This window comes from Melospiza melodia, chromosome 3, assembly GCF_035770615.1.
Source record: "Melospiza melodia melodia isolate bMelMel2 chromosome 3, bMelMel2.pri, whole genome shotgun sequence".
NCBI lineage: Eukaryota > Metazoa > Chordata > Aves > Passeriformes > Passerellidae > Melospiza > Melospiza melodia.
In genome coordinates this window covers 30,620,327-30,646,755 of record NC_086196.1, presented here as the reverse complement: position 1 = coordinate 30,646,755, position 26,429 = coordinate 30,620,327, and the positions used below count along the sequence as shown (strand labels likewise).

Sequence of the window (26,429 nt, the reverse complement as noted above, 5' to 3'; positions counted from 1 at the left end):
ACACTTTCCAGAGATTGGAACAGGAAAAAAAAAAAAAAACCCAGGCTTATATGTGTAGAGCTAGGAGATATGAAGAATTAAGGAAATCTAAGACTTCAGATTTTCTGAAACTCAGCCTCTCTAACTCATTGGAAATTGGTAGGTCTTAAATAACAAGCAGTAACAGGTTATGCAGCCTACATAGGTAACATTTATTTGATATATTTATTTAATCTTCCCACTTCACAAGAGGAGTGTGTCAGTTCTACCATCTGGTAATTCTGAAAGCAACACCCTTTCCTTTAGACTTAGCTTCCCTTTAGAAGTCACGTTTCTGTTAAATCCATTTGTGTTAGAGTCTATGTTTTTCTGCTTAGAGCTCTTTGAAGATGAATATTCTTTGTTTTCAAATATTCATTGTTTTCAAATAATCTATATGAGAAAATGTTATGAATTAACATTTTTTCTGTAAAATTACCCAGGAGATTGGAAATTTACATTAGTAGTACTGTAAGGAATCCTCAGGATTGGAAGCCATTTGCATAAGCTTGTCTCCATATAATCGAAATTGATGGGGCAAAGCTAAGAGGAGGAAGATGTGTGAAGATTAAGTCCCCACCTCAGGTGTGTAGACTTAGTGTGTCTTTAAGCCATGGTTCAGGGGGAGCACTGAGCTGCTGTCTGGGGACATCTGTTGTAGATAGGATTAGTCTCCCTCAGAGCTGAGGCTGACTGATCCTGAGAGAGGTGCCTCAAAAGGATTAGAGTGTGGATGTGGCCATCTTGGACCCACATCTTCTGCTTTCTCGTAAAGCACAGGAAAAATGACATTGCCCTCTTCCAGGGGGTTCTCTTGTGCCATGTATTGTATGAACTGTGCTGCAGCTTGTAAAGGAACTTGGGCTGTCAGAAAGCGTTGATGCTTCTGTTGAAGGAGAACTAAAACCAAACGTGGTTATGATTAGGATGCTGACTTCTGAATGTGGTTTGTAAACTGCTCAAAAAGCTAAATGTCTCTTCACAGTAAAAGATGAAACAGCTGTATTAATGTGCAAATTCTGTGACTAACCAGCTACCTTCATTTCTTAAGGAACTTGCCTTATCCTAAGTCACTGTTCATTAGTATTCATTTCACATCAGCAGTGAGGAAACTTTTTCTTCCCTCTGTCCTTTGAATTACCTTGAACATGATTAAATACCTTGAACATGATTAAATACAACACCAACAAAGGTAAAAGATTGCTGCTTTCCTCAAAAGGTTTTGTCTGCAAAAAAAGTTTTGTTGATGACTGAGATAGTAGCACTCTGTTTGAAGAAGCTGCTGAAGCTGTCATGGTAAATCTCATTAATTTTAGATAACTCAGCCCTTCAGTTCTTTGTGTCTCTTTCTGCTGCTTTCTGTGGTGCAGTGGCTTAGAGTAGAATCTTGTGTTGCTATCCTGTCACTCCTCACAGGTAGTCTTTTTTAGATATATTCTATAGCAGGTATTTTTCATAACATGTGTTTTTCAGTACGTGATCTTTATTTTGATTCCATTTAAAATATCTGTGTTGCTGTTTCATTCTGGGATTCTGTATCAATTATGCAATTGTAATTTTGACATAAGTGGAATTGGTGTTGTGCCAATTGCCCACAAAGATGTAGTTATTTGATTAAATTGGAACAGTATATTTTTCTCAACTTTCACTATATAAATGGTTTGGTTGAATTGTTTTTTTAATTTCTGAAAGGCTAAAAGCATGAATTTTGCTTAATGAAGTCTCTTGCGCAGGTTGCCTTTGATCAGTGTTGCACTAGTTCAAGGAAAAGCTTTTGGAGGAGGAGCAGAACTTACCACAGCATGTGATTTCAGGTAAGGCTGACAAGTGTTATGTTGGGTCAGTGATTTAATGACTGTACCATGAGGTAGCACTTCTACCAGGAGTAACCTTCCTGGGTTCCAAGGCATTTGCAACAAGATTTTATCATCAGACTTCACAGGAAAAGTTGTGGTTTCTCCCAGGCTATGTGGTTTGAATCACTGCACAAAACAAGAGCAGTAAGGTTCTATAGCAACTGACTGTTTTACACACCAAGTGGGTCCAACTCACCCCTGAATGAGAGGTAGGAGGCTTGCAAAATTGTCTATCTCCCCATGTTGCTTTTTGTGAATGTCATAAATAAAAATAAATAAATATCTTCATTACTCTTGTTTTTCTTGTTCTGTGTTTATTATTTGTAATGTAATTTTGTGCTGCACAGCTGTTTAAACAAGAATTTGAGGTGCAGAGTAAAACAAATGAGGTTTCATCCCTGTTTTTTTTTACATGCAGGTGCAGGGATTTGCTAGCACAAAACAACTGGCAAAAAAAGGAGGGCTTTAATTAAACAGGCAGAACAGGAATGGGAAGACACTAAAGTAATAAAATGTCACTTTGTATAAACCATTGCTAATGTGTACACAGCCTACAGATGTAGCAGGATAAGCACAGTGGGCAGCATCTCTGAAAATGAGAAGCTTTTAGTGAGGTTTTCATCTAAGAAAAGGAAATGTGCTTTTGAAGAGGGCCTTAGTGGGAAAAGAATTGCCCCAAACAACTGAAAGAAGGCACACTCAAAAGTAAAGTAAACTAGAATATTACAGTGCTGTTCCAGGTATCAAGACCAGGCTTTGGATAGAGGAGATGGTATCTGCATTGTCTGAGCCACTTGGAAGCAATCTTCCTTTGCTTTGAAAGTAGATGTGGCTGGATCTTTCTTCATCTCTGCTCAGCACACAGTGAGCTGAAGCCCCAGCTGTGATGTGGGTCCAGACTGTGTTACAAATAGCAGAGAGGCTCTGTGTTTGACAGCTGCAGTGCTGGCAGGAGAATGCACCTGGGAGACTCAGCAGACCTTTCTGTATCTGTGAGCCTGTCGACAGAAAGTGTTTCTTGTTATCTCTAAATAGGCGTTTAGGGAATGGGAATATAATGAAATGGAAATCTTTTGGCTTTTTAAAATACGTTCTCTCTACTTACACTCCAGCTATGCTGTTTTGACATGCTGTGTAATTATAGGCATTATCAAGTAGCTCTTATTTGCATGAATTGAGCAGCTGCAATTCCTCTCATGCAGTGCCATAATTTTCATAATAACTACAGCTGTTGATCCATCTTCCATTAGTTTCTACACACCCATCCAGTGCAACTAAATAACTGCCATTCAGGAGCAGCAAATGGGACTTAATTAATAACAGCAACAAGACAGAGAAACATACTCTGTGCTGTTATTGCTCTTGAATCTGAGAATTTGATACTGGTGGACAAAATTCCAGGGTTTTTTTGAGGACTGTAAGTAGGTATTAGTGGAATAGGTATTCTGTCCACAGTCACTAGATGACAAAAGATGAACATAAGACAGAAATCAGAGATTTGTTTTCTTCATTGAATAATCAGTTTGAACGTTTTATTTTTAAAAAACAAAATGTTGTGGTTGCTTTTAATTCTAGATTTTCAAATACAGTTCTGTTTTTCACAGTCTCTGTTTAAACTACCAAACTGCTTGGTTTTGGCCTGAAATATTTTCTTATTTTTATCTCTTTCACTTTGTGCTACATTAACTATACTGATATAGTTTGAGCAACTCACTTGAACCAAAATGATCAAGGTACCTCCTCTGAGATGTGGTCTGGCAGCATGATATGTATCTCTACTAAAGTAGAGGTGTGGACAAGTCCAATTTTAAGATAGCTGAGGTGGTTTAAGATATTATTGATACATTCTTCCTGTAGCGGTTCTTGTGGCTAATTGTCTCACTCTGTTTTAAGCTGGCTCTTTTTCAATTTAATTGGGGCTTGTGTGAACTTCGGCATGTTTATTGCTGAAATAAGGACAGTGATAAAAAGTGAAAGCATCTGAGGTTAGTCCACCTTTAATCTGGAGGAAGATGTCTTCTCCAAACATCATCTTCAGTCTTAGCTGTTTTATGTGTTGCTGCAGTATGGCTCTCCAGAAAAGTAGTGTCCTTATAAAGATCATAAATGTGTTACTGGAGGAAAAAAAATCAGACCAGTCCAGACAAGGGCAAGGTAATTAATTTCCTTTCAGACTTTTTCTGGTATGAAAATTGGAAAGATAAAGCTTCTGACACTAGAATTATTCATCTCAATTATTACTGCAAAACTGGGTAATGTAGAAGGGTGCAAGAATGAAACTTGCTCAGACAGCTAAGCATTTTAGTAATATTTTCAAGAAATACTGACTTTTTTCAATGTGCCATAGTTGAGCACATGAAGGTGGCTTGTGTTTTCTGCTGCCAGATATTAATGTATTTTATAGCTCTGCATGACTCTGCAGCCATTTCAGTGAGGTGCAGAAGTGAATGTGATGTTGGATTTACTGATGGAATTTCACAAATAATTGAGGTATCTGCTTTGGATTCCTTTATGCAGAAACTTGAAATGTGTCTTGTGCTTACACAATGTGTGAAGGCAAGGAGAGCAGATTTGGCAGGATTGGTTGAGGACTTCAGACAGGAAAACAGGAATGGTCTTGGATTGTTGGACAATAAGCTGAGATATACAGGCAAGAGACAATAATGAATCTATTTGTGCAATTAGGAGATCACAATAATCTCTGAGTGCAGTCACTGCAATGCACCACCAGATAATAGCCAGAATAACTAACTTTGAATTCTGAGCTGTCTTGTCTTCTATTGCATGTTGATGCCTTTGAGAAATCTCACTGGGGCAATGTCTGTGTAGGTCTTCTACACACAAAAATTTGGTCCTACCTCTCCTGGCAAATGGACTTCCATTGTATCTGAGTGCTTCTGAAACACAGAGTCTCTTTCCCCCTACCTCCTTTTTCCTCTCTAATGCTGCTGCAGTCCAAGTAGATGTGTGTCTGTGTCCCTGCCATGTAAATCAAATTTAAAAGTTGGTGTCTTGAGGCAGAGGTTGAGAGTGCAGAGATGGAAAACTGCCCATTTCTCATATCATTGATCTCAGAATGGGCTTGTAGATGGGGACAGCAGTGATTTCCTTTTCTTCTTTAGAAAATAAATTCATGAACTATAGTTTCTTCAGCTGTAGTTGATGTTGCACAGTTAAATTGCAAAGGGCCAGTTTCATTACTGTTATAAGTGCTGAGCTAACTATTAGCTTATGCTAATAATATTGCATTAATCAAATTGGCCTTCTTTCATTTTAGCAGCGTGTTTTCTGTATTTCTGTGAAATATGTAGGCATGCTTAGTATTACATTTTAAGGTGTTAAATATGTTCCGTGAAACACTTAGTAAGAGATGAAATGAAATGTTATTAAATAGCTTTTGGTGTGTGTGTTCCTGTGATAATTTATGTTTATTTGATTCTACAAGTTGTATTTAGAGCATTAAATGCAACATATAGGAAGTTAAAGTAACAGAAAATAATTAGTCTCTGCATAGATGTAGCTACACTATGACCAACTTTTCAGTTGTTTCACCTTTCAAAAAGGAGAAGTGGAGGAAGCTGTAAAGACTTTAGTTTTCTGCAGTATACTTTTTCAAAAATAGGTTTCAGAACATCAGAGCACAGCACATGAGCTTCTTTGGAAATCTTTTACTCTGTACAAGGATTTGGGCTTTAATTTTATCAGGAGGAACATTTAGGTGCACAAGATGCCTCTGTTTGAAATAAGGGTGCTTCAGGACATAGTAGCATTTTTTATTGGGTAGAGCCTGATAGGATGTAGCAACATGGGGTTCACATATTCATGAATTATTGCAGAGTCCAGGCTGACAAAGCACTTTTCATTCATATGACTGTAACATTGCTACACATCATCAGAGAAGAGTCAGTAGCCAAATCTGAGTGGGTTCTTTGTGGAAGCCTAAAAGATAAGGGACTAAAATGTTTGTGGTTCAAAAACTGATAGCTGGATATCCATAGAACCAACCAAGAATTGTTGGTAATAACATACTATGAGAAAGAACAGGATGTGGGTGGAGTACGGGCCCATATGGAGGTAGAGCAACACTTTTCTGGGACAGATGTCCTTGTTCTGACACAACAGAAAAAGCACAACACAGTACAGGGCAAGTGCAGCAATGAGATTGAGAAATGGACATGCACTATAGATTATGACCATCAAAGACCCTTCAAGCCTCCACCTATTTCCAGAAAGATGGAGAAGAAGGAACTGTGCATAACTAATTTGCATAGAAAGTGAGAAGCTTACCTCCAGAACAGGGTAAACATATCTATGAAAAGGTATTCCCCACAAAGCCTGGGCATGTGTGCAGCCCAGGACCCTGGATACTCCAGCTGGATCAGTGCTGGGGCTAGAACAGGTGATCTCTCTAATTCTCTTTCTTCCTTTCTTTCTCTCTCACACTCTTTAATTCATGTCTCTCTCTTTCTTCCCTTTCACCCTACCCCTTATCCAAAACCCAGTGCTGTGGGCTCATGCTGGGAGGTTAGGGACTTGAATAACAATGTCCTTGCTAAGTGTGTAAATTATTAACAAAACTCTATAAGCTTTTGTAGAACCTCTGACTTTTGCCATTCCTTTCAACCACAAATGTCTACGAATCTTGGGTTCTCCCTTCTCCTTAAGGGTGGGACACCACATTTTCACAGCTTCAAGTGCTTGCTGTGTGGCATAGATCACTTTTCTAAACTGTATACATTTTGGTCTCATATGTATATGTGTGTGTATATATATATATGTGTGTGTGTGTGTGTGTATATTTAAAATCTCCTGCAAATCAGTTGGCTATTTTAGAATTCCAATGCAGTCCTACATCACTTCCCATTTTTAGAGCCCTGGGGGTTTGTTACTACAAGTTTCTGCTTATGATTTTAAAAGTCTCACATTGCCTGCCTTTAAGAAGGCTGTTCTTATTTTTGACATGGTACATTTGACATCTGGTTAAGTAAGCACTGCCAGAAATGGGCTCAAGATCTTGTGTTATTTGCCTTGTATTTATGGGCTGCTATTGGGGGTCTTTTACCAGTTTTCATTTGGGATTGAATTTTGTGTGTTTACATTCTTTCAGGAAGAGAATTTGTAGATGTAGTCTACAATTCAAATTTACCACTGTTTGATTTTAGTAGAAATTTAAATAACATCAGCAAAGCATGAATTTGAGTTGATGCTTTCTTTCTGAAGTTGTCTTTTTGCAGGGATTTACTTCATTCTAGGTTTTTAAATTTGTTTTGTGTTTGGTTTGTTGTCTTTTTTTTTTGCCCTTGGGAGATAAAACTATCTTATCCTGGGTAAGTGAATTTTTTCTTATCAGCATGTGTCTATGTTTTTAGACCACTTGTACCATGCAATCTTACATCCTTTCTGTTGAACAGTCCTGTCTGCAGCTGATAAAATGTGCTGCATGATTATAAACAGAGATAGTCCAGATAATGGAAAACTTAGGTAAGGCAGATTTTAGAGAATACAGGTCTAGACCCATTCTGATACTTGCTGATACCTTGAGCTGTTAATTCACCATAGAGAAGTATTTAAGTTTCAAAGAATTTGAGGAAAAGATTATAAATGCACTGGAATTGTCCATCCCGCTTTCATCTGCAAAATGACTAATTCCCAGTTTGGATAGGCTGGCCTTTGTGGTTTTTGAGTTTGATGCATAATTTCTGATCTTCACTACTATTTATATATATATATATATATATATATATATATATATATATATATATATATATATATACACACATACATATATATATATATATATATGCACACACACATATATATACATACATATATATATATATATATATATATACACACATACACACACACACACACACACATATATATTATCAGATAGCTCCACAAATTTGATAATATAAAGTGTGAGAAGCACTTATATATTCCAGTCTGTTGGTTTTGAGATGAGGTTATACTGAGCTGTGGCTTCATGAGGACAGAGTGTCTGAACAGCTTCCTTGGATAAGGGAGGGGGGTGTCCCTGTCACATATTCTCAGCTCACTTCTTACCTCTGGTTTGCCAAGCACCAGTGAAGATGCCTGTATGAGTCAATTATCTCACTGAAAAGCAACAGGGAGCCTGGATTTTTCTGTTTTTACGGTTAACTAGAGTGACTTGTAAGGTCATATAATATTGGCTGGAGCCAGTGTAAGGGAGGAGTTAAGTTTCTAGGAGATGCAAAGAACCGTAGGGGGTGAGAATACAATCTACTCCTTTTGGCTCGAGGGAGATGTTAAATACCCTCAGTTTCCCTTGAAGCCACAGCTTTCAAGCGTCTAATTTTGCAGCTTCCAGAGAATGTCTTCCTGAGTCCTTGTTAGCTCTTTCATATTTCAGCCCTGTCATGTGCTACTGAAGGACTACAAGAAAGAACTCTTCCTCTCTGTATCACTCCAAGGAGCAGTATAGTTAACCTTGTAGATCTCTGAAGGGTAATCATCCACATCAGGGTTACTGTGCATTGGAATGACCCATGTTCCCAAAATAACTCCATTTCCCTGGGTGTAAGCAGGTGTTGTGTGGATCTCAACCTACTTTTACTATAAACATTGCCTTCCAAATTGTGATTTCCAGTCTTCCTCTTTAGCCTCCGGTTTTATTTTTGTCTCTGATCCAAAGCAACCCAAGCTCTTAGTGAAGACTTGGAGCCCTGCAGGCTGTTCCTCTTCCTTCCAGATTTATGCAAAATTGTATGAAACAAGTCTGTAAACTGCTTGAACTTGTTAACCTTGGTGGCTTCAGCTTCCTACTTCCTGGATTCTGTAGTCAGTAAGAAATTAATTACTCTGTTGTGACTTGGTGGTCTCAGTAAGAATAAATCAAATAGTAAATTCTTATGGTAAATAGATTCTTATTTTGCTTAAAGTTGTGTGCATAAGAACTTCTGCTGTGCCCATGGTCTGTTATTAGGTGTTATATTCCAGTCCTATTTTGTGTTCTGATGATTCATATTCATAAACAAAAAGCAAATATATAGACTGGGGAAACCCCAATAATTTAAATTAGTATGGATTTGCATATGTGTGAAAGAGACAATAATTGTAAATAAAAGCATAGTAGGGGAAATTATACTTTTGGCAATAACTGGTCACACTCTTAGGCATATTTGTGGGATCTGTTACGGTTTGCTGAAAATGTGCCTGCTTCTAGTCCAGGTAGTCTGAACATGACATTAGTGATCTGAAGTTGGTTTGAGATCCCCATCAGTATAATTAATACTCTATATTAAAAAGTAAAGAGGAGAAGCAGCAGGTTCCTGCATCAATAAATTATCTATCTCATTTATGCCTTTTTGAGTTATATCATTGCACTCTTCCCCTCCCTCCCAAACAAATCTCTGAAGACATTTATCATATCTGGAAAACTTAGGTCACAGTGACTGTGATAATTTAAAAAACCCAAACCATGACAGTCAGTATTTTTTAGTTTGAAATTAACATGGTATCCTGACAAAGTGGCAACATTCCATTATAATTGAATCACCAGTGATTTCAACTAAGTATGTGATCTCTCTTTGCTTTAGTCAGAAATTGTGTAGGAAGTGCAAATGCAGCATTGGTAGCACTGTGTGCAGAGACAGCTGAATTTCAAAGCGTGTCTTGTTACCCTGTGTCTTGTGAAGGGTTGCTAGTGTGATGTTACGTTGTATTTTAAGTTCTTTAGTGCTGTGAGTTGCAGAAACCTGATACATCAAATCCATCATAAAGTATTAGAACAACTTGAATATTGCATCTCTCATGATTGATGTCAAGAAATGCTGTTCCTTTCCAGTCAGCTGAATTCAGGCAGCTGAGGTGTTCCTTGTGTTTTTTGATGTTTTAGATGCCAAGCTCAGCCACTGTTGGGAAGCCCCTCCTCCCCTTTGTGTATCAGCAGTAGAGATTAGCAGAAAACGTGATTGAAATGTTCCTGCCTTAAGAGACTCCTGAATTTGGTCTGGGAGAATTTTGTTCGGCATTCTACGGTGTTTTTAAACATACATGATGAAAATAAAGATGTAGGAAGCCAAAGTTATAAACCTGGTTTGCATATGCTACATGAAAGTGTGCACATAATTTTAAAAAATAATATTTCCTCTTTGAAAAAAGCTCCACTTTTTTAATTTCTAGAGGAATACTGTCATTTAAATTTGACTAAAAATTTATAATCAAGCACCTTGCCTCCAGGTGGTCTTTTTCATCAGAGAATCTGGTAAAATATCACTGGATCTTTCCTGACAGAAATTTTTACTTTAGTCTAAAAGGCATATCTGTTGTTGAAAATGTTTGCTTGAACAGAATCCAAATAGCTCTAGTTTCTTTTTTAGGAAGGAAAGACTCATGTAACATTTCAGATTTCTAGCATGAGTAATATTTCTGTGAGCATTATTTTGGCATTCACTTGCTTGTGTACAGAGGCTTTGGCAGCCTCTAAGGAATAGCTTAAACCTGCTTCATGGGTAAGGCCCAACTGCTATGACAAGATGAAAATTGCTCTGAAAATAATTGTATGGTAACTGAGGTGCCTGGGACCCACTGACACCAGGGTAATTCAAATGTAGTCATAACTGGGAGAGTGTTAATAAGATATTGGTCATTAGCAGGGGAGGAGAAATAGCGCAGTAGCCCATGGATTGCTGTTGTCATCTGCAGGTAGTAAGGAGGATCCAGGCACTGCCTCTTGAGTGATGGGACATCAGTCCAACTTTATGGCTCTGGGTGATTCATGCCATTTTTAGAGTTTATACTGCACACTTCAGGGGAATTAGAGCTCCCCAGTGTAACTATCTGCTTTATTCTCTAGGCTCTATGTGTTCTTAAATTGTGATCTGAGCCCTGTGTGTGTTCAACAAGCCTTTGTCAAACCATGCTGCTCCTCGCCAGTGTGCACACAGCGGGTGTTTACCAGGTCCAAGGCAGCACCTGTGGACAGGGCAGTCTTTATTGCTGTCTGTGTAATTGTAAAGGTTTGTCTCTCCTGCCTAAGACCTTTTAATTTACTTTTTCTGCTGTTTTCTGAAACTACTCAGCTCACTTGGATGCTTAGGCACAAGATGGAAGCAGGGATTGATGTTTGGCCCACACAGCTTTTATGTCACACTGCAGATTGAGAAGGGGCCACCCAATGTGTGTGTGCAGCACACAGGGCCTGGCTGCATGAGCCCTCTGGCCAGCCCTATCCCCATCTCCACCAAGTCCTCCTGCAAGATGCTGCCCATCCCCAGCACCGTGGTGGGGATGTGGGCATTGCATGGTAGCCTAAAGAAGTGTCATCCTAGAAAATGAGGCAGATTCACTTTGTGGTTTGGCCAAATAATTTTCTTTCCTGTCAGTTTATTGAAAAATGACTGGGAAGGAGAAAACAAAATAAAAAAGCTCATCCTACTTCCTTTAATACTGCTAGTGGAGTTTAATCAGTCATGCTTTTTTTGTGCCCTTATTTCTTGCCTTGTGATCTGCTGTCTAATTCAATTTTTCATTCCTGCTGCAGAAAATGTCTTTCTACGGTTTCCAATACCCAGCTTCATTTATCCCTTTTAGAAGAAATGTGGCTTTTCATAGCATGCTTTTTTCTCTCTGGCTTCTGTGAAGCCATGGGTGAGAAAGTGTCAAGCCTGAGGTAACAAATTCGATTGAAACCCCCTAATCAAGGTCTGCTGTGTGAGCCTCCATCTGTAACTGACTCCTGGGAGATTTGGTCCAGAATGAGACTGAAAGTCTGTGTGGATGGCAGCTGGTGTGACAGCAGACATGACCTGCAGGAGACTTTGGGGGGACCTTACCTACCTTGTCTTGATTGAGAGTGTGCTACTCGCCTGGCAGGGTATTAGCAGCAGTCTTTCCCTGTGTTTCATTCTTTTTATTATCCCTCTCTCAAACTAATGATCTTTCTGGCCCTTTTTTAGCCCTTCTCCTTAGATCAGGGAAGTGTTTAAGAAATAGACCCTATTTTACTTCTCTGGTTGTTCTTACACAATCATGTCTAGACCAGTTTTAATCTGGGTCTTGCCAGGGCACTCTCCCAGAGGGTCTTCTCTGCTGCCTTTCTGAGCTCCTTCATGCTGCTGGTAGGCCTTTTCTTGATTTTTCTCAATGCAGACTTTGCTTCTCATGAGATGCTCTTTTTTTGGGGACATGCAGTTCTCTGTGTCTGCCTATTATTGGTTATCCAAGGATCTTTTTCTAGTAACAGTATTATTTTTGTGCTTCTTCCCTGGAATGGCTTCCTTTGAAATTGGTAATCTTGAAGCCTTTTTGAGTTGACTTTGTTGATTTTGGAGGTTCCTCTTACATTGAATATCCCAATATTTGGGCAATAGGTGGTGATTATCCACACTTTAAGTTCCTGTTTATTCCTAGAGACCACATTCCTCTTAAAATGACTCATGTCCATTTAGTAATTTCTGCACTGATGTCTCAGTGTTCCAACTCTCCCTCTAACCCTTGTTGTTGCTACATATTTCATTTTTTAGATTCAGGACTCACTTTTCAGAACTTTATCATCAGCCAAATGTTTTGGGCTTATAGATGAAAGTGTGAGTTTGTCATTCATTCTTCCGCATTTCATTTGGCTCTGGGTGATGTGAGAAAGCGTGATAGTGTCACATTAAAAATAGCTATTTTAAGGCCTCCTTTGAGGAATACAATTCTCATTGTTTAGGTCCCCTTGCTGCCCTTTGGGAAGTGCCCTCAGGTTTCCCAGGCAACTCAGAAGAATGTTAACTCTTATTTTAAAAACATACTTCTGTAATTAGGAGTCTATTTACTTGATCTGATTTTTACCCTGATCCTTTTTACCCTGATCCTGGAAAGTCTGACTGGAGGACAGGAAAGGTAGAAGGTAAAGGCAATATGTGCTAGGGAGACATGAGAGATTTTTCTGGGCTACTTTATGTAAAGTTTGATTCTTAGCTTTTGTGGTAAGTGGGGGGAAAATGGATGCACTAAGAGTGTTACAAAATAATTCAGTAACTATAAATAAAAGTCCATATAGTCTCTGTAAAGCAATTTGAGAAGAGCTGTGAGAAAAGCAAGCTTTTGTGTTAGTGAAATTTCTTAGGATGGCATCAAGCCTACTCCTTTGACACTGTGATTTAGTGTGCCTGGAACACTCTGTGCTTGGGAGTCTTGATAGGATTTTTTGTTGTTTTGCTTCTTGGGGATCATTTTAATTTATTCAAACCTCAAATAAAGAAGGTATCCTGTTTTGTGATTTTAATTGGTGGAGTGTTTTTAAATCAAGGGAAAGAATTCGAGTGGGGTGACTTTCTGATGGGCTTGTTAAAATAGGACCTACTTCTTTCCGTTGCTTTCTTGTAGAAAAGGTTATGGATTAAAGCTGATAAACAGGAAAGATTATTAGTGTGCACAGTCTTCTTTTTGCCTATTGAAACTTGGAATTGCAGAGCATCTTTTAGCAACTGTATCTAAGATAAGCATAAGGCATGCAGTTCCCCCAGACTATCTTTAAACTATTTTGTCTTCATTTTTATGTTCTTTAGTAGTTGCCATTTAGTCATCTGTCAAGTGAATATCTGTGACTAAAGGATTTTCAAAAAGAGCAAACATTTGGGAGGGTTTGCTTTTATGATGCCATAGTGGTCTGCATAGACCATCCCCACAGTTATGTAATACAAATCCATACTTTCATTGATTTTACAGCATTTTCACTTTGGAAGTCTCGCTTTGTGCTGTTGAAGGTCTGAAGTAGCAACTGCTGCAATATCTAATTGCCTTATTATTTCTCTGCATAGGGCAGGAACATGAGAAGCTCTCAGTGAGAAAGAAGATATGGGAGAGATGCAGAGGGAATTAATACTAGCAAGCTGTGTTGGGAAAGCATGTAACTGTTATGGCTTGCCAATATTCAGTGCATTGCTCCAGTTCAAAAATCTGCTAAATAGAATTAGCAAGGAGTTGTTGATTAAATGTTTAATCTGTGTCTTTTTGGTTCTTTAAAACCTATCTAATTAATCAAGTGAGATTGAAAGATAAGTGAAATAATTACTAACTCTTCTCAGGATTAATCCACTTGTTAACATTTTTAGAGAACTAGGGTGGGTTTTTGGTAAGAGAGGGTGTAGTAATATGACTTCCAGAAAAATCTGTAGCCATTTTGTGTAGATAATCCCCTCACAGAGTATCTAGGTAATTATTTGATGGTGTAGTGATAAAGAGGCTGCCGAGACACTCCACTGGATAGGCAGAGAGGGATCATTTAGTCCCAGCTTGGTTTTTGGAGGAGGCTGTCTTATTCTTAAGGGTCTAATTCTAAAAATATCTGTCATGAAAACTGAAGTAAGGACTGGAAGCTGCTAATCAGCAACTTTGCTGACTGACTAAATTATTTTAGTGTAGTACTGCATATTTCTTCTGCAGAATATTCTTCCCACAGTACCTTGCTGTTTCAAAATTTATTTTTCCTGCAAAGATGACTGCTTCATACATTTGTTGTTTTAAATTTCTGTAGTAACTGTGGAGTTTCTGTAATAACTGTGGAAGGCTTGTGTATTGGAATATTGAACAAAGCTTACAGAAGACAAGATGTCACTATCAGAACACAATGTTGTTATGTAATTAACTTTTTGGTGTTTAGGTTTCCAGGTCAGGTCTCTGCAGGCACAGACTGTAGCCTTACCTTTAGTCATTTCAGGCTTTTTGTGGCTTTATGAAAATATCAAGGCAGTAGTTCATATTCAGATTGTGTTTTCAAGGTTGTACTCAGGAATTACTTCTGTTATTAAACATTCTGGAGAAGGTAGAGATTAGTTTTGCAGCAATTGCCAAGGAGCATTCATTTATAATGCCTGAATAATTTGTATCTTTTTGCTAAGGAAGTTCTGTAGTTTCTTACACATGCTTTAATATCTGTCTTTCCATGGTGGGGACAACAGGTATAGGACATATTAAATGGGAAGGTGCATGATATCTGGTGTATCTTTCTGACTCTGAGATTTGGAATACAGATACCAGAGGTGGATTGAGCACCAGGTACAAGTTAAACCTTGCAAATCCAAATGACATGCTAAAGAAAACTGGGAGAAGGCAGTGAGCTTGCAGGATTCCAAACCCCTTGATATGTGCTACATGAACTATTTAAAGTAGTGTGAAGTTCCACAGTGCTTGACTGCTTATCTTTGTGATTATCTTTGCCCAAACCTCAGGCTGACAGCGTTTGCAGTCCCAATTAGTTGCTCCTTATGGTCCAGCTTTCAGAGCTGCCACTTGCCTGTGGCATCAACCCTTAGTATCCCTGCCTGAGCCGAGGAACTGAAGCTACAGAATTATCTGGGTGCATTTGCAGCAAACGTGATGTTTCTCTCTTATGGAATTGCTTTTATATCCAACTACCCACTTCTGCCTTATCCAAATATTTATTTCGTTTCAGCCATTCACTTTAAAGCTGCTTTTATTTTTTTTTCTATTTAAGAAGCTTAAAATGCAGCCTAGAAAAGATTACTTGATTTATGTGGTGCACTGAACCAACCTGAAATAAAGGACTTCTGTTTAATCCAAAATCAAGGCTTTTGCTGTACAGATAAAAGAACAGGTAGTTTATTTCTTGCTCTGATGCTACAAATTCAACAATCACAACTCTCTCTTGCTTTGTTTTAATGTACTGTAACAGTTTAATTGACTAAAAACATACCATCACTCCATATGTTCAGCAGCACTTTGTATGTAAGAGCAGCACTTTATTTTTCCTGGATTTTGTGTGCCTCAGCAAGAGAAATGAGATCAGATTTCAGATAGTACCTGTGTAACTGCTGCCTGAGTCCCATTCACTTGCTTCAGGAACCACCATCAATACTGGGACCTGCTGTGTCTGTGCCCTGGCATGCTGAGGACAATGGAATGAGATTGAGGTGCAATTTGCTTGTGAAGTGGTGGGACAGGGATGTATTTTTAGTGTTGAGAAGGTGCAACTGGAAAACAAGGAAGTGGACAGTGGACTGACTTTCTTGCTCACTTAAGGTCCAGCACGCATGTGAGAGCTGCTGCAGTTGTGAATTGTCCTAGTAGCACTCACCAAGAAGAGTTGCAAAATCATAAACCAGTTACACATGAGCTTTTCTCCACTTGCCAGCAAGATCATTAAATTTTAAGGTCCACTTGGCAAAGGAAGTTCAATTTGTATGATAAACACCATCTGCAGATAATGTCATACCTGACCTCTCAACAAACTCTTGAACCTGCACTCCCCAGCAGTGTGTATTTTAAAAAGCTCTTTTGGCCATGTGTCAGCATAACACTGCTGTTACTTAATTTAAAAAGAGTTAATTAAGCTGATGCCATATTGATGAGTGTATTAGAAAGGCATACATGTTGGGCAGAGTATGGCAGCATTGTACATCAACTTTGTTCTTCTGTTCTTTGCTGGTTCAAACAAGTGTTTGACTCTTGATAACCTTCCTTCTGTTACCATTTTCCTGCTAGTTTCCTTTTTTTTCTTTAATAGCTCTCTTTTCCTGTGTCTGCAATAGTTGTGCATGTGGTTTGGGTGATATTTTGGTTTTGGTAGCAAAAAACCAGGGGGGCTACAGGGGTAGCTGTAGGTAACAACTTCTGTGAGAAGCTGCCAGAAGCTTTCCCCATGTTGGGTAGAGCCAATGCCAGCTGGCTGCAAGATGGACATGCTGCTGGCCAAGGCTGAGCCAAACAGGAATGATAGTAATGCCTCTGTGATAGCATATCTGAAAAGGAGAGGAAAGTTACTGCACAGTTGTAATGGGGGCCAGAGAAGAGCAGGGTGAGAACACGTCAGAGGAACTGCCCTGCAGACACCAAGGTCAGTGCAGAAGGAGGAGGAAGAGGGAAGGAGATGCTTCAGGTGCCAGAGCTGAGAATGTCCTGCAGACCATGGTGAGGCAGCTGTGCCCCTGTAGCCCATGGAGGACCATGGGGATGCAAAGCTCAACCTGCAGCCCCTGGAGAAGACCCAGACCAGAGCAGGTGAATCCCTAAGAGAGGGCTGTGAACCTGTGAGAGGCTCATGCTGGAGCAGGGTCCTGCAGGCACCTGTACACCTGTGGAGAGAGGAGCCCATGCTGGAGCAGGTTTTCTGGTAGGACTTGTGGACCCACACTGGAACAGGCTGCTCTTGAAGAACGGCATCATGTGGAAGAGTGAATCACACTGGAGAAGTTTGCAGAGAACTCTCTGTGTGTGAGGGGCCCCACCCTGGAGCAAAGGAAGGACTCCTCTCTCTGAGCAGTGGCAGAAGCAGCACTTGATGAACTGACCATAACCCCCACTTCCCATCTCCCTGTGCCAAAGTGTGGCTGAACATAAACATTACTTTTTATCTGCCTGGGTGTCCTGCATCTATGTTTTACAAAATATGTAGTTCTACTTGAAGATTTATTATTATTTCTGGAACTTTTATGTACAGCATGATAAAATCATGGATGTCTTTTAATTGTATCCCAAGGCCTTTGACTCTTCTTTTTGGAGAAGTGTCCACTTTGTGTTGATTCAGTCACCTTGCAGATAGGCGTAACTGAAATGTATAGAAAGTAGCAGATTTGGTGAAGGAACTTACTGTGACCCAAAGACATAAGCTCTGTTTGTTATTTATATTAATATTGGTGGTTTGAGAGCAGGATGCCAAAGTATTTGTGGGGGAGATAAAAGTAATCTCCTGCAGTTCTGGCTGCCGTGTCAGGGCACAGCCATAGCTGGGGACCAGGTGCTGCAGCACTGTGTGATGCCAGCTGCCTCCCTCCGTGGAGTGCCAGTCCACGCCAGCTAAAAGGGGAGGATGGGAAGTCAGGAGCTGTGTCCTTATGTGACACTGGGAGTCAAGCAGGGAATGGGAGCAAAATTCAGGTTGCTGGCAACACATATAATGTTTTAGGTGTCTTTTTTCCCTATAGTGGCTTTCAAAAGCATAGATGTAGGAGCTTTTAAAAAGCATAAAATAGAGGGTGGTATCTGTCCCTCCCTAGTAAACTTGACTAATACCTTTGCCTTGTCAAAATGCTGAATATAACTCAAACCTTGAAGTCCAGGAAATGATGAGGTAAGGGCCAGCACAGATCTTAATATAATCTTAGTTATGCCAAGGAACTGATTATACCCATTGGAACAGCTCAGTAACATTACTATTTATAATAAGCAGGTATGAAAAATTGAGAAAGTATATTTTTGCTTGCATTTTCAGCTTTTATTGTATATGCTCTGGCTTCAAGTAGCTGGGAAATACTTCAGCAAAGCACAGCATAGCTGTTAGCTCACAGCAAGTGCTGCCTTTGAGGAGCAAGTGCACCTTTATAAGGGTGGGATTTATTTGGCTGCAATGTTAATGACAAGGTTTCTTCTCACGTGCATTGCCAGTGATGTGATGAGATGCGATGTGACAGTCAGTTGTTTGTGGGTGCGATGAAATGTCACAGAATGGAGGAATCCTCAGATCAAAGGGGGAGGATTTGTAGCATTTAGTGCAGCTGAGAACATTTTAAAATGTACAGCAGCAACAAGCTCGTTTGCTTTAGATGACTAACACAAAATTGGATGTGGCCCATGGTGACTGTACTTTCTTCCTAGGGGGCTTGTAGGGTTTGTAACATGGAAATAAAAGGTTCTCAAAGAAGATTTCAGCTGCACTTTGGGGGTTGTATTACCTTAACCTCTTATTTCCAATTTAAATTGTGAAGATTTTCCTACCCTTCACATTTCTGAAGGATGTTCCCCTGCTTACTGTAAGGTCTTCTGCCACTTTGTACATTAATTACATTGAATAAATATTTTTTTCAGTACTGTCATGCAACAGATTTTCTTTATTAGGGCAGGGAAGGCATATGTGTAGGAGTTTAGCAATGTGACCTTCCCCTGTGATACAGGGAACCCAGATTTTAATTCCTTCAATATGAAAGACAAAACCAGGCATAGTGTTGAAATCAGGGTTAATTTTGTATTCATCTACTACTCTGTCGCAGGCAGGGCCAGTACTAGTTGAATAAGGTAAAAACAGCTCAGCAATAGTGCTTTGGTCTTTCCAGCTTTTTCCTGTCTGCCTCTTTATGTTAAGTAATGCTTGATGTGCTTTTCTTACATAAATTCTTTTAATGGGAGATCAGATCTGTCATGTCTCAGAAGGTACACTCAATTCCTTTCATACAATAAAAGGGGAAATATGTATGCGAGGCTGCAGCTGGTGGTGTTCAGAGGCTGATCACAGGCTGGCTTGGCAGCTGCTTCCTCCTCTTCAGACATGAGCTCAGGTCTCCATTGCTTCCTGAGGACGGCAAGTGAGTGATAAATCTAACAGAGAGTATGATGGGTGGTTTCTGTAGTGGTGTGACTTCAGGAGAGGATTCATAGTTGAAAAGTCTGAAAAAACAAAAATACCTTTCATAAGCCTGAAGGAAGTCCAATACTGCAGTTACACCTTCCACTGACTACCACTTATCTCAGTATTTTCTGTGGAGCTTGTTCAAAGGAGCCTTGTGGGAAGAGGTGAATCCCAGTGAGGTTCTGGAAGCTGCAGCCTCAGTCTCCCTGTGAATTAAGCTGTCAGTGGTTTATTTTACTTTCGTTGTGTTTGGTTCAGTTTTCTCTGAGGGGGGTGAAGACTCTGCAGGGAAACAGAGCCCTTCCCACATACTAAAGGTTGTCTGAAGCAATCTCAGATTCAATGTACAAGTGCAACTTGGCCTCCCTGACCTGTGGTGGCTGTCCTACAGGTTGTCTAGCATCAGATGCCCACCTGCCTATGACCCTTTCTTTTCTAGTGCCTGACATTGCTCAGCACAGCTAGAATTAAACTCTTAATAATGCTTTCATTAGTGCTTTTCCAGTGGGACACTGGGTGTGAGCAAATTGCAGAGTAAGCTGAGCCAGTAAAGGAGTTCTGGAATACTTGCAAAATCATTCTTTTGAGAGAAGAGACCTGAGCTCCCTGGGATTTGCTGGGTCTGGAAGCACTTGATAATGTTAGCTTAAAGCCTTTCCTCCCCTGCAATACTTTGCTTTCTTCCTTTTGTCACACAACCTTCCCCTGCTATCTCTACAAAAAGGCTTTCATGCAATCTGGCCCGTCAGCTGTTGCTTTTGTGCATTGTGCTGGATCTGGGATAAAGCGTAAGCTCTTCAGTTCTGATGCTGTACAGTGTGGCATGAATGCTGATGGTGCTCTGGTTAACAATGAGGCAACCAAGCAAACGTACAATTAACAATAACTAAGCAGATGTGAGAACAGTGAGTTCCTAGAAGTAATTGCATTTTCCTTTTCTTTCCCCTTTCAAAGCTGCGCACCTTGGTATTTTCACTATCAAAAACTGCATGGTTGGGAAACAGACTTGTGTGTAGACATCAGTATTACAAGATTTGTCTTCAAAAAGCCAATTAGTGCTTGAAGTAGAAGCTAATCTACTTCACAAATGTAATTCCCATCCTTTGCCTTACAATCTGCAGCAAGCAACCACACTGCTGAACATCTTTTTGAGAAAGAGCAAGCACTGGTCTGTTTCTGTACATCTTTTCTATGTGTTTCTATTTCTAGAGGTTTTTTCCATTAACCTAACGTGTGTCAGTGTGACCACTGTGTGAAGACAGAACAATCTGCTGCAGCAGAGCTCCTCCAGGGAGATAGCTTAATGAGCCCTAGGATGAGTTCTTAAGTAAAGGAGGTGAGAAGCTGTAGAAAAGAAGCATAGAAAAGAAAGATGTGACATCTTTGGAAGGAAGAATATTACTTACCTTGTAGAGGGGAGCAATTCTATTATACACTGCAGACATAAATAGAAAGCCATTCTATTGTGCATTGTGAGACGCAAGTTGAGCATCCATCCTGATTTCCCTTTCTGTAATGAATGAGCAATTAGAAATCGAACTCACATGGATCTCTAAAATACAGAACCAAAAAGCCCCACCCATGCTTTAATCACCATGGTGCTGAGAGAACCTCCCCAGTTCAGATCAGCACTAAGACCACATCTATCCACTTGAGAAATGTTTTGTACGTTAGTTTGCTTGGGTTTTACCAGTACCCGCTTGGTTTATGGATGAATTAGCAAGGCCATGTGGCACTTTGAATAAATGTAACATGTCCTCTGCAGCTCTGTTTTCAACACTTTTTAGAACTGACTAGATGTATCAGTATGGACACTAAGAATCTTTACTTGTAGCAGCATCTGTGTCTAATTTTGAGAAGAGCCAAAAGCTGCAGTTAGGACACCATGTGATGTAAAAATTGAGATACTCCAGCTCCGGCTGTAATGAGCACTCTGTCAAGTTGTATCCACCTCTGGAAGCAGAGGGGAGGAGAAGATAGAAAATTAGGGGCTATCGAGCTGAAAGCAAAAGGCAGTGCATGCATGGACTGACCTCTCTGTGTTCTTCCTTGACAGGTTGATGACGCCTGGCAGTGAGATTCGGTTTGTGCACAAGCGCATGGGGCTGGTGCCGGGCTGGGGGGGCGGTGCGCGGCTGGCGCGGCTCGTGGGCAGCGGGGCAGCGCTGCGGCTGCTGGCCGGGGCTGAGCGGGTGGGCCCCGAGAGAGCGCTGGGGCTGGGGCTCGCCGAGCTCACGCTGCCCGCCGCCGATGAAGCCGCCGCGCTGGCAGAGGCCCGCGCCTGGCTCAGTCAGTACACGGACGGTCCGGCCGCCGTCGTTCGGGCCGTGAAAAAGGTCGTGACAGCAGCAAGAGAGCTCCCACTGGAAGACGCCCTAAGGACAGAGAAGGACATTTTTGGAACTGTATGGGGTGGGCCTGCCAACTTGGAAGCATTGGTGAGAAGACCAAAACATAAATGATGGTTTATGCATAAGAAATGGGCTTGACTTTTTTGCAAACAAAGCTTTCAGTAAAGCAGCCGTTAAGCTGAATCATTTAAGGACTTGTCTATTTAAAATGGCATTAACATTCCTGCCATTTAGGTCAGGCAGGCATATTTGGTGTGCAACCACAGAGAAATCCCGGGCAGATTCTCTGCTGTCCTAATCACCCACTGAATCGAGATTAGTGAAATTACTATGTAAAGGTAAATACTGTGCTGAAAATAGAACTATAATTCATTTGGAATGAGGCTGAAGATTATTTTATTTGGTGTTTTGTTTTGGTTTTTAACTAGTATGGAGATTAATTACTTCAAAGATATGAGGTTTATTCATTTGCAGAACAGGTGCATCTAAAGCTGCAAAATATGAGTTCCCCAACCAATGTCTTTAAGCAGGTTGGAAAAGATGATTACTAGTGGAAGGATAGCTTTTATTTTTTCATTCTAGTTAGTTCTTTGTGCAATTGCTGAGAAAGTATCCTTCAATTTTAATGGTGCTTTTACAGGAGAAGCTTTGAGTTACTGAGAAAATTTTAGCAATCATTCGCTATCACTGATTCAGGCTTTAAAATGTATTTTGGTGTCTTCTCGCTGCTCAAGGAATCAACTACCCACACATGCATCTGCACATTCCCATATCTTGTACCTGTGCAAAGCTGCTGGCCTGGTTCTTTACACAGAATCTGGCTGAAATCTTGGAAGGCAATGATGTATCATGTCCCAAAAAGGTTTGTCCTTAGGTGACTTCAGCATTCTGGTAAGATGTGAGTGGATATGTCTGTCTTTCTTCAATGCATTTTTACTGGTAGGGTATATTTGGGCTTACTAGAAGGTTTGGAACTCAGTCTCTCCTTCATGCCAGTGACTATACAAGTAATTGGATAACTCAGTGGGGAAAGTTTTCCCTTTAGAAATTAGAAACTGACAGAGTGCCTGCTTTAAAAATAACATCTGTAAGAGCAAAACCATACAGACATATCTGTGACTGAGAGTTTCCTGTACTGTTGGTTAGGATGCACTTGTCTCTAAATCCAGCAGGGACTGAGATCTGAGCCAAGGACCTGAGTGCTCTGTGGAAGCATGTAGAGAAGGAAGCTCTGGGCTTTGTGCCACTGACATGCCTTCTTGCTCTGACCAGACATAACTAGCTCAAGATCATGGAACGAGCTCCCTTAAGAAAATAAGGCAGTATCTTGGATGGAAATCCATGTTATGATTTCTAGTGTGGCAGGAGTCCTGAGTTTTAGACAGTGAGGTAACTGCATATGTTTGAGGACTTGGGGACAAATCAGTGTTGGGAATTCGGGTTGGATTGCCTGTTAAGATTCTGTAAGTTTCGAGCAGATTCTGTGATCTGCTGGGGATGTTTTACTGTGTGCTTCTCAAAGCAATGAATATAGCATGAAGCAACCAAGAGAAATGCTGAGGAAAGGGATGTGTTTTGAGTTAGCATCTCAGAGAGGATATGGAACTTACCTCCCCCCTGTTGATCCTGCATCTTTGCCTTAGTATCTGGAGCGCTAATGGACGAAGATTTAAAATCTCTCTTCCCCAAAAATAAAGTTCAAATTTTTCTTTCAGGTTAGAGAAGACACAGGAATGAGAACATGGGGAATAGAGTAGTGTTTTAGTTTGTGCCTTTCTCCTCCTGGCTCCTTTTTATCCAGTAGCCCAGTGGTTACTTCTCTGTAGCTGGATTCTCTCCCATGCCCTAAAGAACTTCAAAACTATTACCTCAGAAGAGCAAATGCTTTAATATAATCAGGCAGCACTTGACTGTTAAGTAGTGAAGCTGTTCTGCTTTTCATGAAGTTTCTCAGGACTCATGAGGGATTCCAGACAGCAGCATCACTGAACCTTCAAGGCACACTCCAGTCCATACTTTTTGAAGCAATAGCACATAATGCTGTTGTGAGTCAAAAAAAAAGTTTTAAAGGGCAACTGATTATGTCTTTGCTTTTAGCGAGAACAAATGTGCCATTACTAATACTGTTATTGTTTTTAAAATTGATGTGAAAATTACTTAGAACCTGAGTAAGACCTTTGAATCTTTTTTTTCTCTGGCATATTAGGCTCCTAAGTGTATTCTGTGTACCGGGTTATAGAAATTTGAGAGGGAAGAAATTGTAGGACAAAGGCAGAATCTGGTTTCTTTCACATTTTGAACCAGATCTGTGCTGGCAGTTAGTGAATGGTAAGTACACCTCTGGGGGATCTCTTTCCATTTTGATTTATAGACAATGAGCTCAATTCTCATTTCAGCAAATGTATTTCCCCAGCCACCCTCTCTGATTTGTATCAAAGGCCAATGTTTGCTTCTAAGAAAACAGGACAAATAACTAACTATTACACACCAAGACACATTCAGAACTGTTCCAGAGAGGGTTATGGAAACCCATATTGCTGGTGTCATAAATATACCAAGCATAGGTACAGGACATTCTGAAGAACATTACAGGCTGTGATCAAGGATTTTGTGGGTAGTCTTATACCATATTCTCTTACTATAAAAGTAGAGCCCTTCATACAAAAACCAGCCCAGCTATATTACCATAAGTGCTAGGATGAAAGTTCCAGACTGAGATGAAATGGAATCCCATTTTACCCATTTGAAACCTAAATGCGTTATTTCACAGAATACTTTCTTATCATCTTAAAGTGGCAAATATCTTTAACCAGCAGTTTTTAAATGTTTGTATTTTCTTTACAACTGTTAAAGATGTCAAGCTTCATCTCAGGGGTGTTTCTCCCTTTTGAAATGGTTTAAAAACAAGCACTAAATGCGCAAAATAAATTAGAAACATCAAAATTGATAGTCCCAGTCCCCTAATTAAATAGCATGCCAGCTTTTGTATTTCCTAGGGGCCAGTTTGCCAACTTCCTCCTCAGCAAACTAAGTTTCCTATTACATTGTGAAATGTCTGTCTTGTTTTTCTTCTGTGTACTGGGCCAACCCAAGGGTTTAATGGGAGTGTGGATTCTGTACCAAGCCTGTAAAGGCTGGATACTGGAGATCACTTTTTGCAATACACATATTTCTATCTTATTTGCTGCTGATAAAAATATATTTACCCGATGGTCAGTCTAGATAAGCAAGGTGTTCTTGCAGAATGCTTGGGTCTCTATCTGATTTGTATTTTTTTTAGCCATGAAATAGGATTCCTGTATCTGTGGTTATCTGTTCTGGAAATGATGAAATGCTGTAGATTTTATAGTATTTAAATTTCCTTTCTCATTTTCCCTTCTGCTCCACTATGCATTTCTCTGGCTATGCTGCACAACTTGAATATCATTTAGTGCATGGAATTACAGTCAACCACATAATGCAGTGTGGCTGTGGCTTTGCTAAAATGGACAGAGAACACATTTCCTACTGAAAGTAATGGTTTAACTATAAGATGGGAATTATCAGTTGCTACTTTTCCCTAGCTTGATCTGGGGAGTGCATTTGCTACTCTGATGTCTGGCTATTAAGGTCTTACCAGCCTTACTTTAACTAATTTTAGTGTTTCACAGCTGCAGTCAGCCAGCAGGAGCCAAAAGCAGTATCATGGGTGTGAGGCTGAACTCTTTACTTGGGTCAAAAACCCCAAGGATAATCACTGATAGAATAATTTGTAGACTGTTTGGGCTGTAAATCCTAAAGCATATAGTGAGTCCTGTTCCTCTATTTTCTTTCTTGCTTTTTTCAACCCATACTCTCACATGAAGCATGTGCACATAGCTGAAGTGTTCTTCATGAAGGCTTTTGTAGTACAAAGTCATACTTTGGTTAGAGCCACTGCATACTAACTCAAATCAGAGAAATAAGACAGCTAGCAACTAACAGCGATAAAAGCATTCCATCCAGTTTCTTTCTTGAAGTCCATGTAATTGGCATATTTCCTTATGGGACTGGAAGATTATAGTGAAAATCTGTGATCAAGAGCATTTATTCCTAACTGAGAATGGAGGAAATCTTCCTTATTCCATCCTAGTCTCACCTGCCATTTTGTGACCCACTGATCTCACCTGTAGGCAGCAGAGGAGGGGCACAACTTTGTCCAAGATCAGACACATCATACATCATTACACTAAGAAGAACGTTACAGATGTTTAAGTCTACCATTTTTAAAAGTCAGCCTTTTAATTCCCTTCAAACAGTTGTTTCCTTAAAGCAACTTCTGTCTTAAGATCAGTAGTACCTATGTATCAGCTACTGTTCCTTTCTATTCCGAGATACAGATACTAAGAATTGGAGTTTAATTAGCTTTATTTTAAAATAAAGTCCAGAATCAACTAATGCTGTTTCTCAGTTTGAAAAAAATGTTAAAAAAACTGTTTAAGAACAGAGAGATAAAAGACAAGCTGTGTTTCTCAAGATTTGGCTTCTAACATTCAGAAGTCTGTTGAAATGCTACACTGCTAATACAAGCACAAAACTACAATTCCTGTGCTGCTGCCATGCTGTTTTTGTATGAACAGAAGAACAGCTGTAATATCCATGTCCTTTGTTATAGGGTCAACTTTGATAACTTACCCTCTTTTATCAACATTTCTGCTGTTAAAATAAGGCTTGTGTGTGGTAATTCTGCCTGCCATCAACAGTGAAGTGAGTTAATCAGCTCTTCAGATGTCTGTGTGAGTATTAAGCTTGCAACTCAAGATTGTTCAGTAAAAGATGAGACGCCTACAGCCGATGTGTTTGAGAGACAGCCAGTCAAGGATGCCACTCAGAACTAGTCCTCCCTTGTGGTAAACA

At 40.0% G+C, this 26,429-nt stretch overlaps 1 protein-coding gene across 4 annotated transcripts in view; it reads left to right on the top strand.

Moving 5' to 3' along the window:
- The window catches only part of ECHDC1 (ethylmalonyl-CoA decarboxylase 1), a 40,021-nt gene extending 18,088 nt beyond the window's left edge, over window positions 1–21,933 (top strand). For all 4 annotated transcript variants that reach the window (XM_063151137.1, XM_063151139.1, XM_063151140.1 and 1 more), the window contains 2 exons: window positions 1,752–1,832; window positions 21,260–21,933. In XM_063151137.1, the coding sequence (XP_063007207.1) occupies window positions 1,752–1,832; window positions 21,260–21,665 (487 nt within the window). In that variant the 3' untranslated portion in view covers window positions 21,666–21,933. The remainder of the gene's footprint in view (window positions 1–1,751; window positions 1,833–21,259) is intronic.
- Window positions 21,934–26,429: the final 4,496 nt, after the last annotated feature.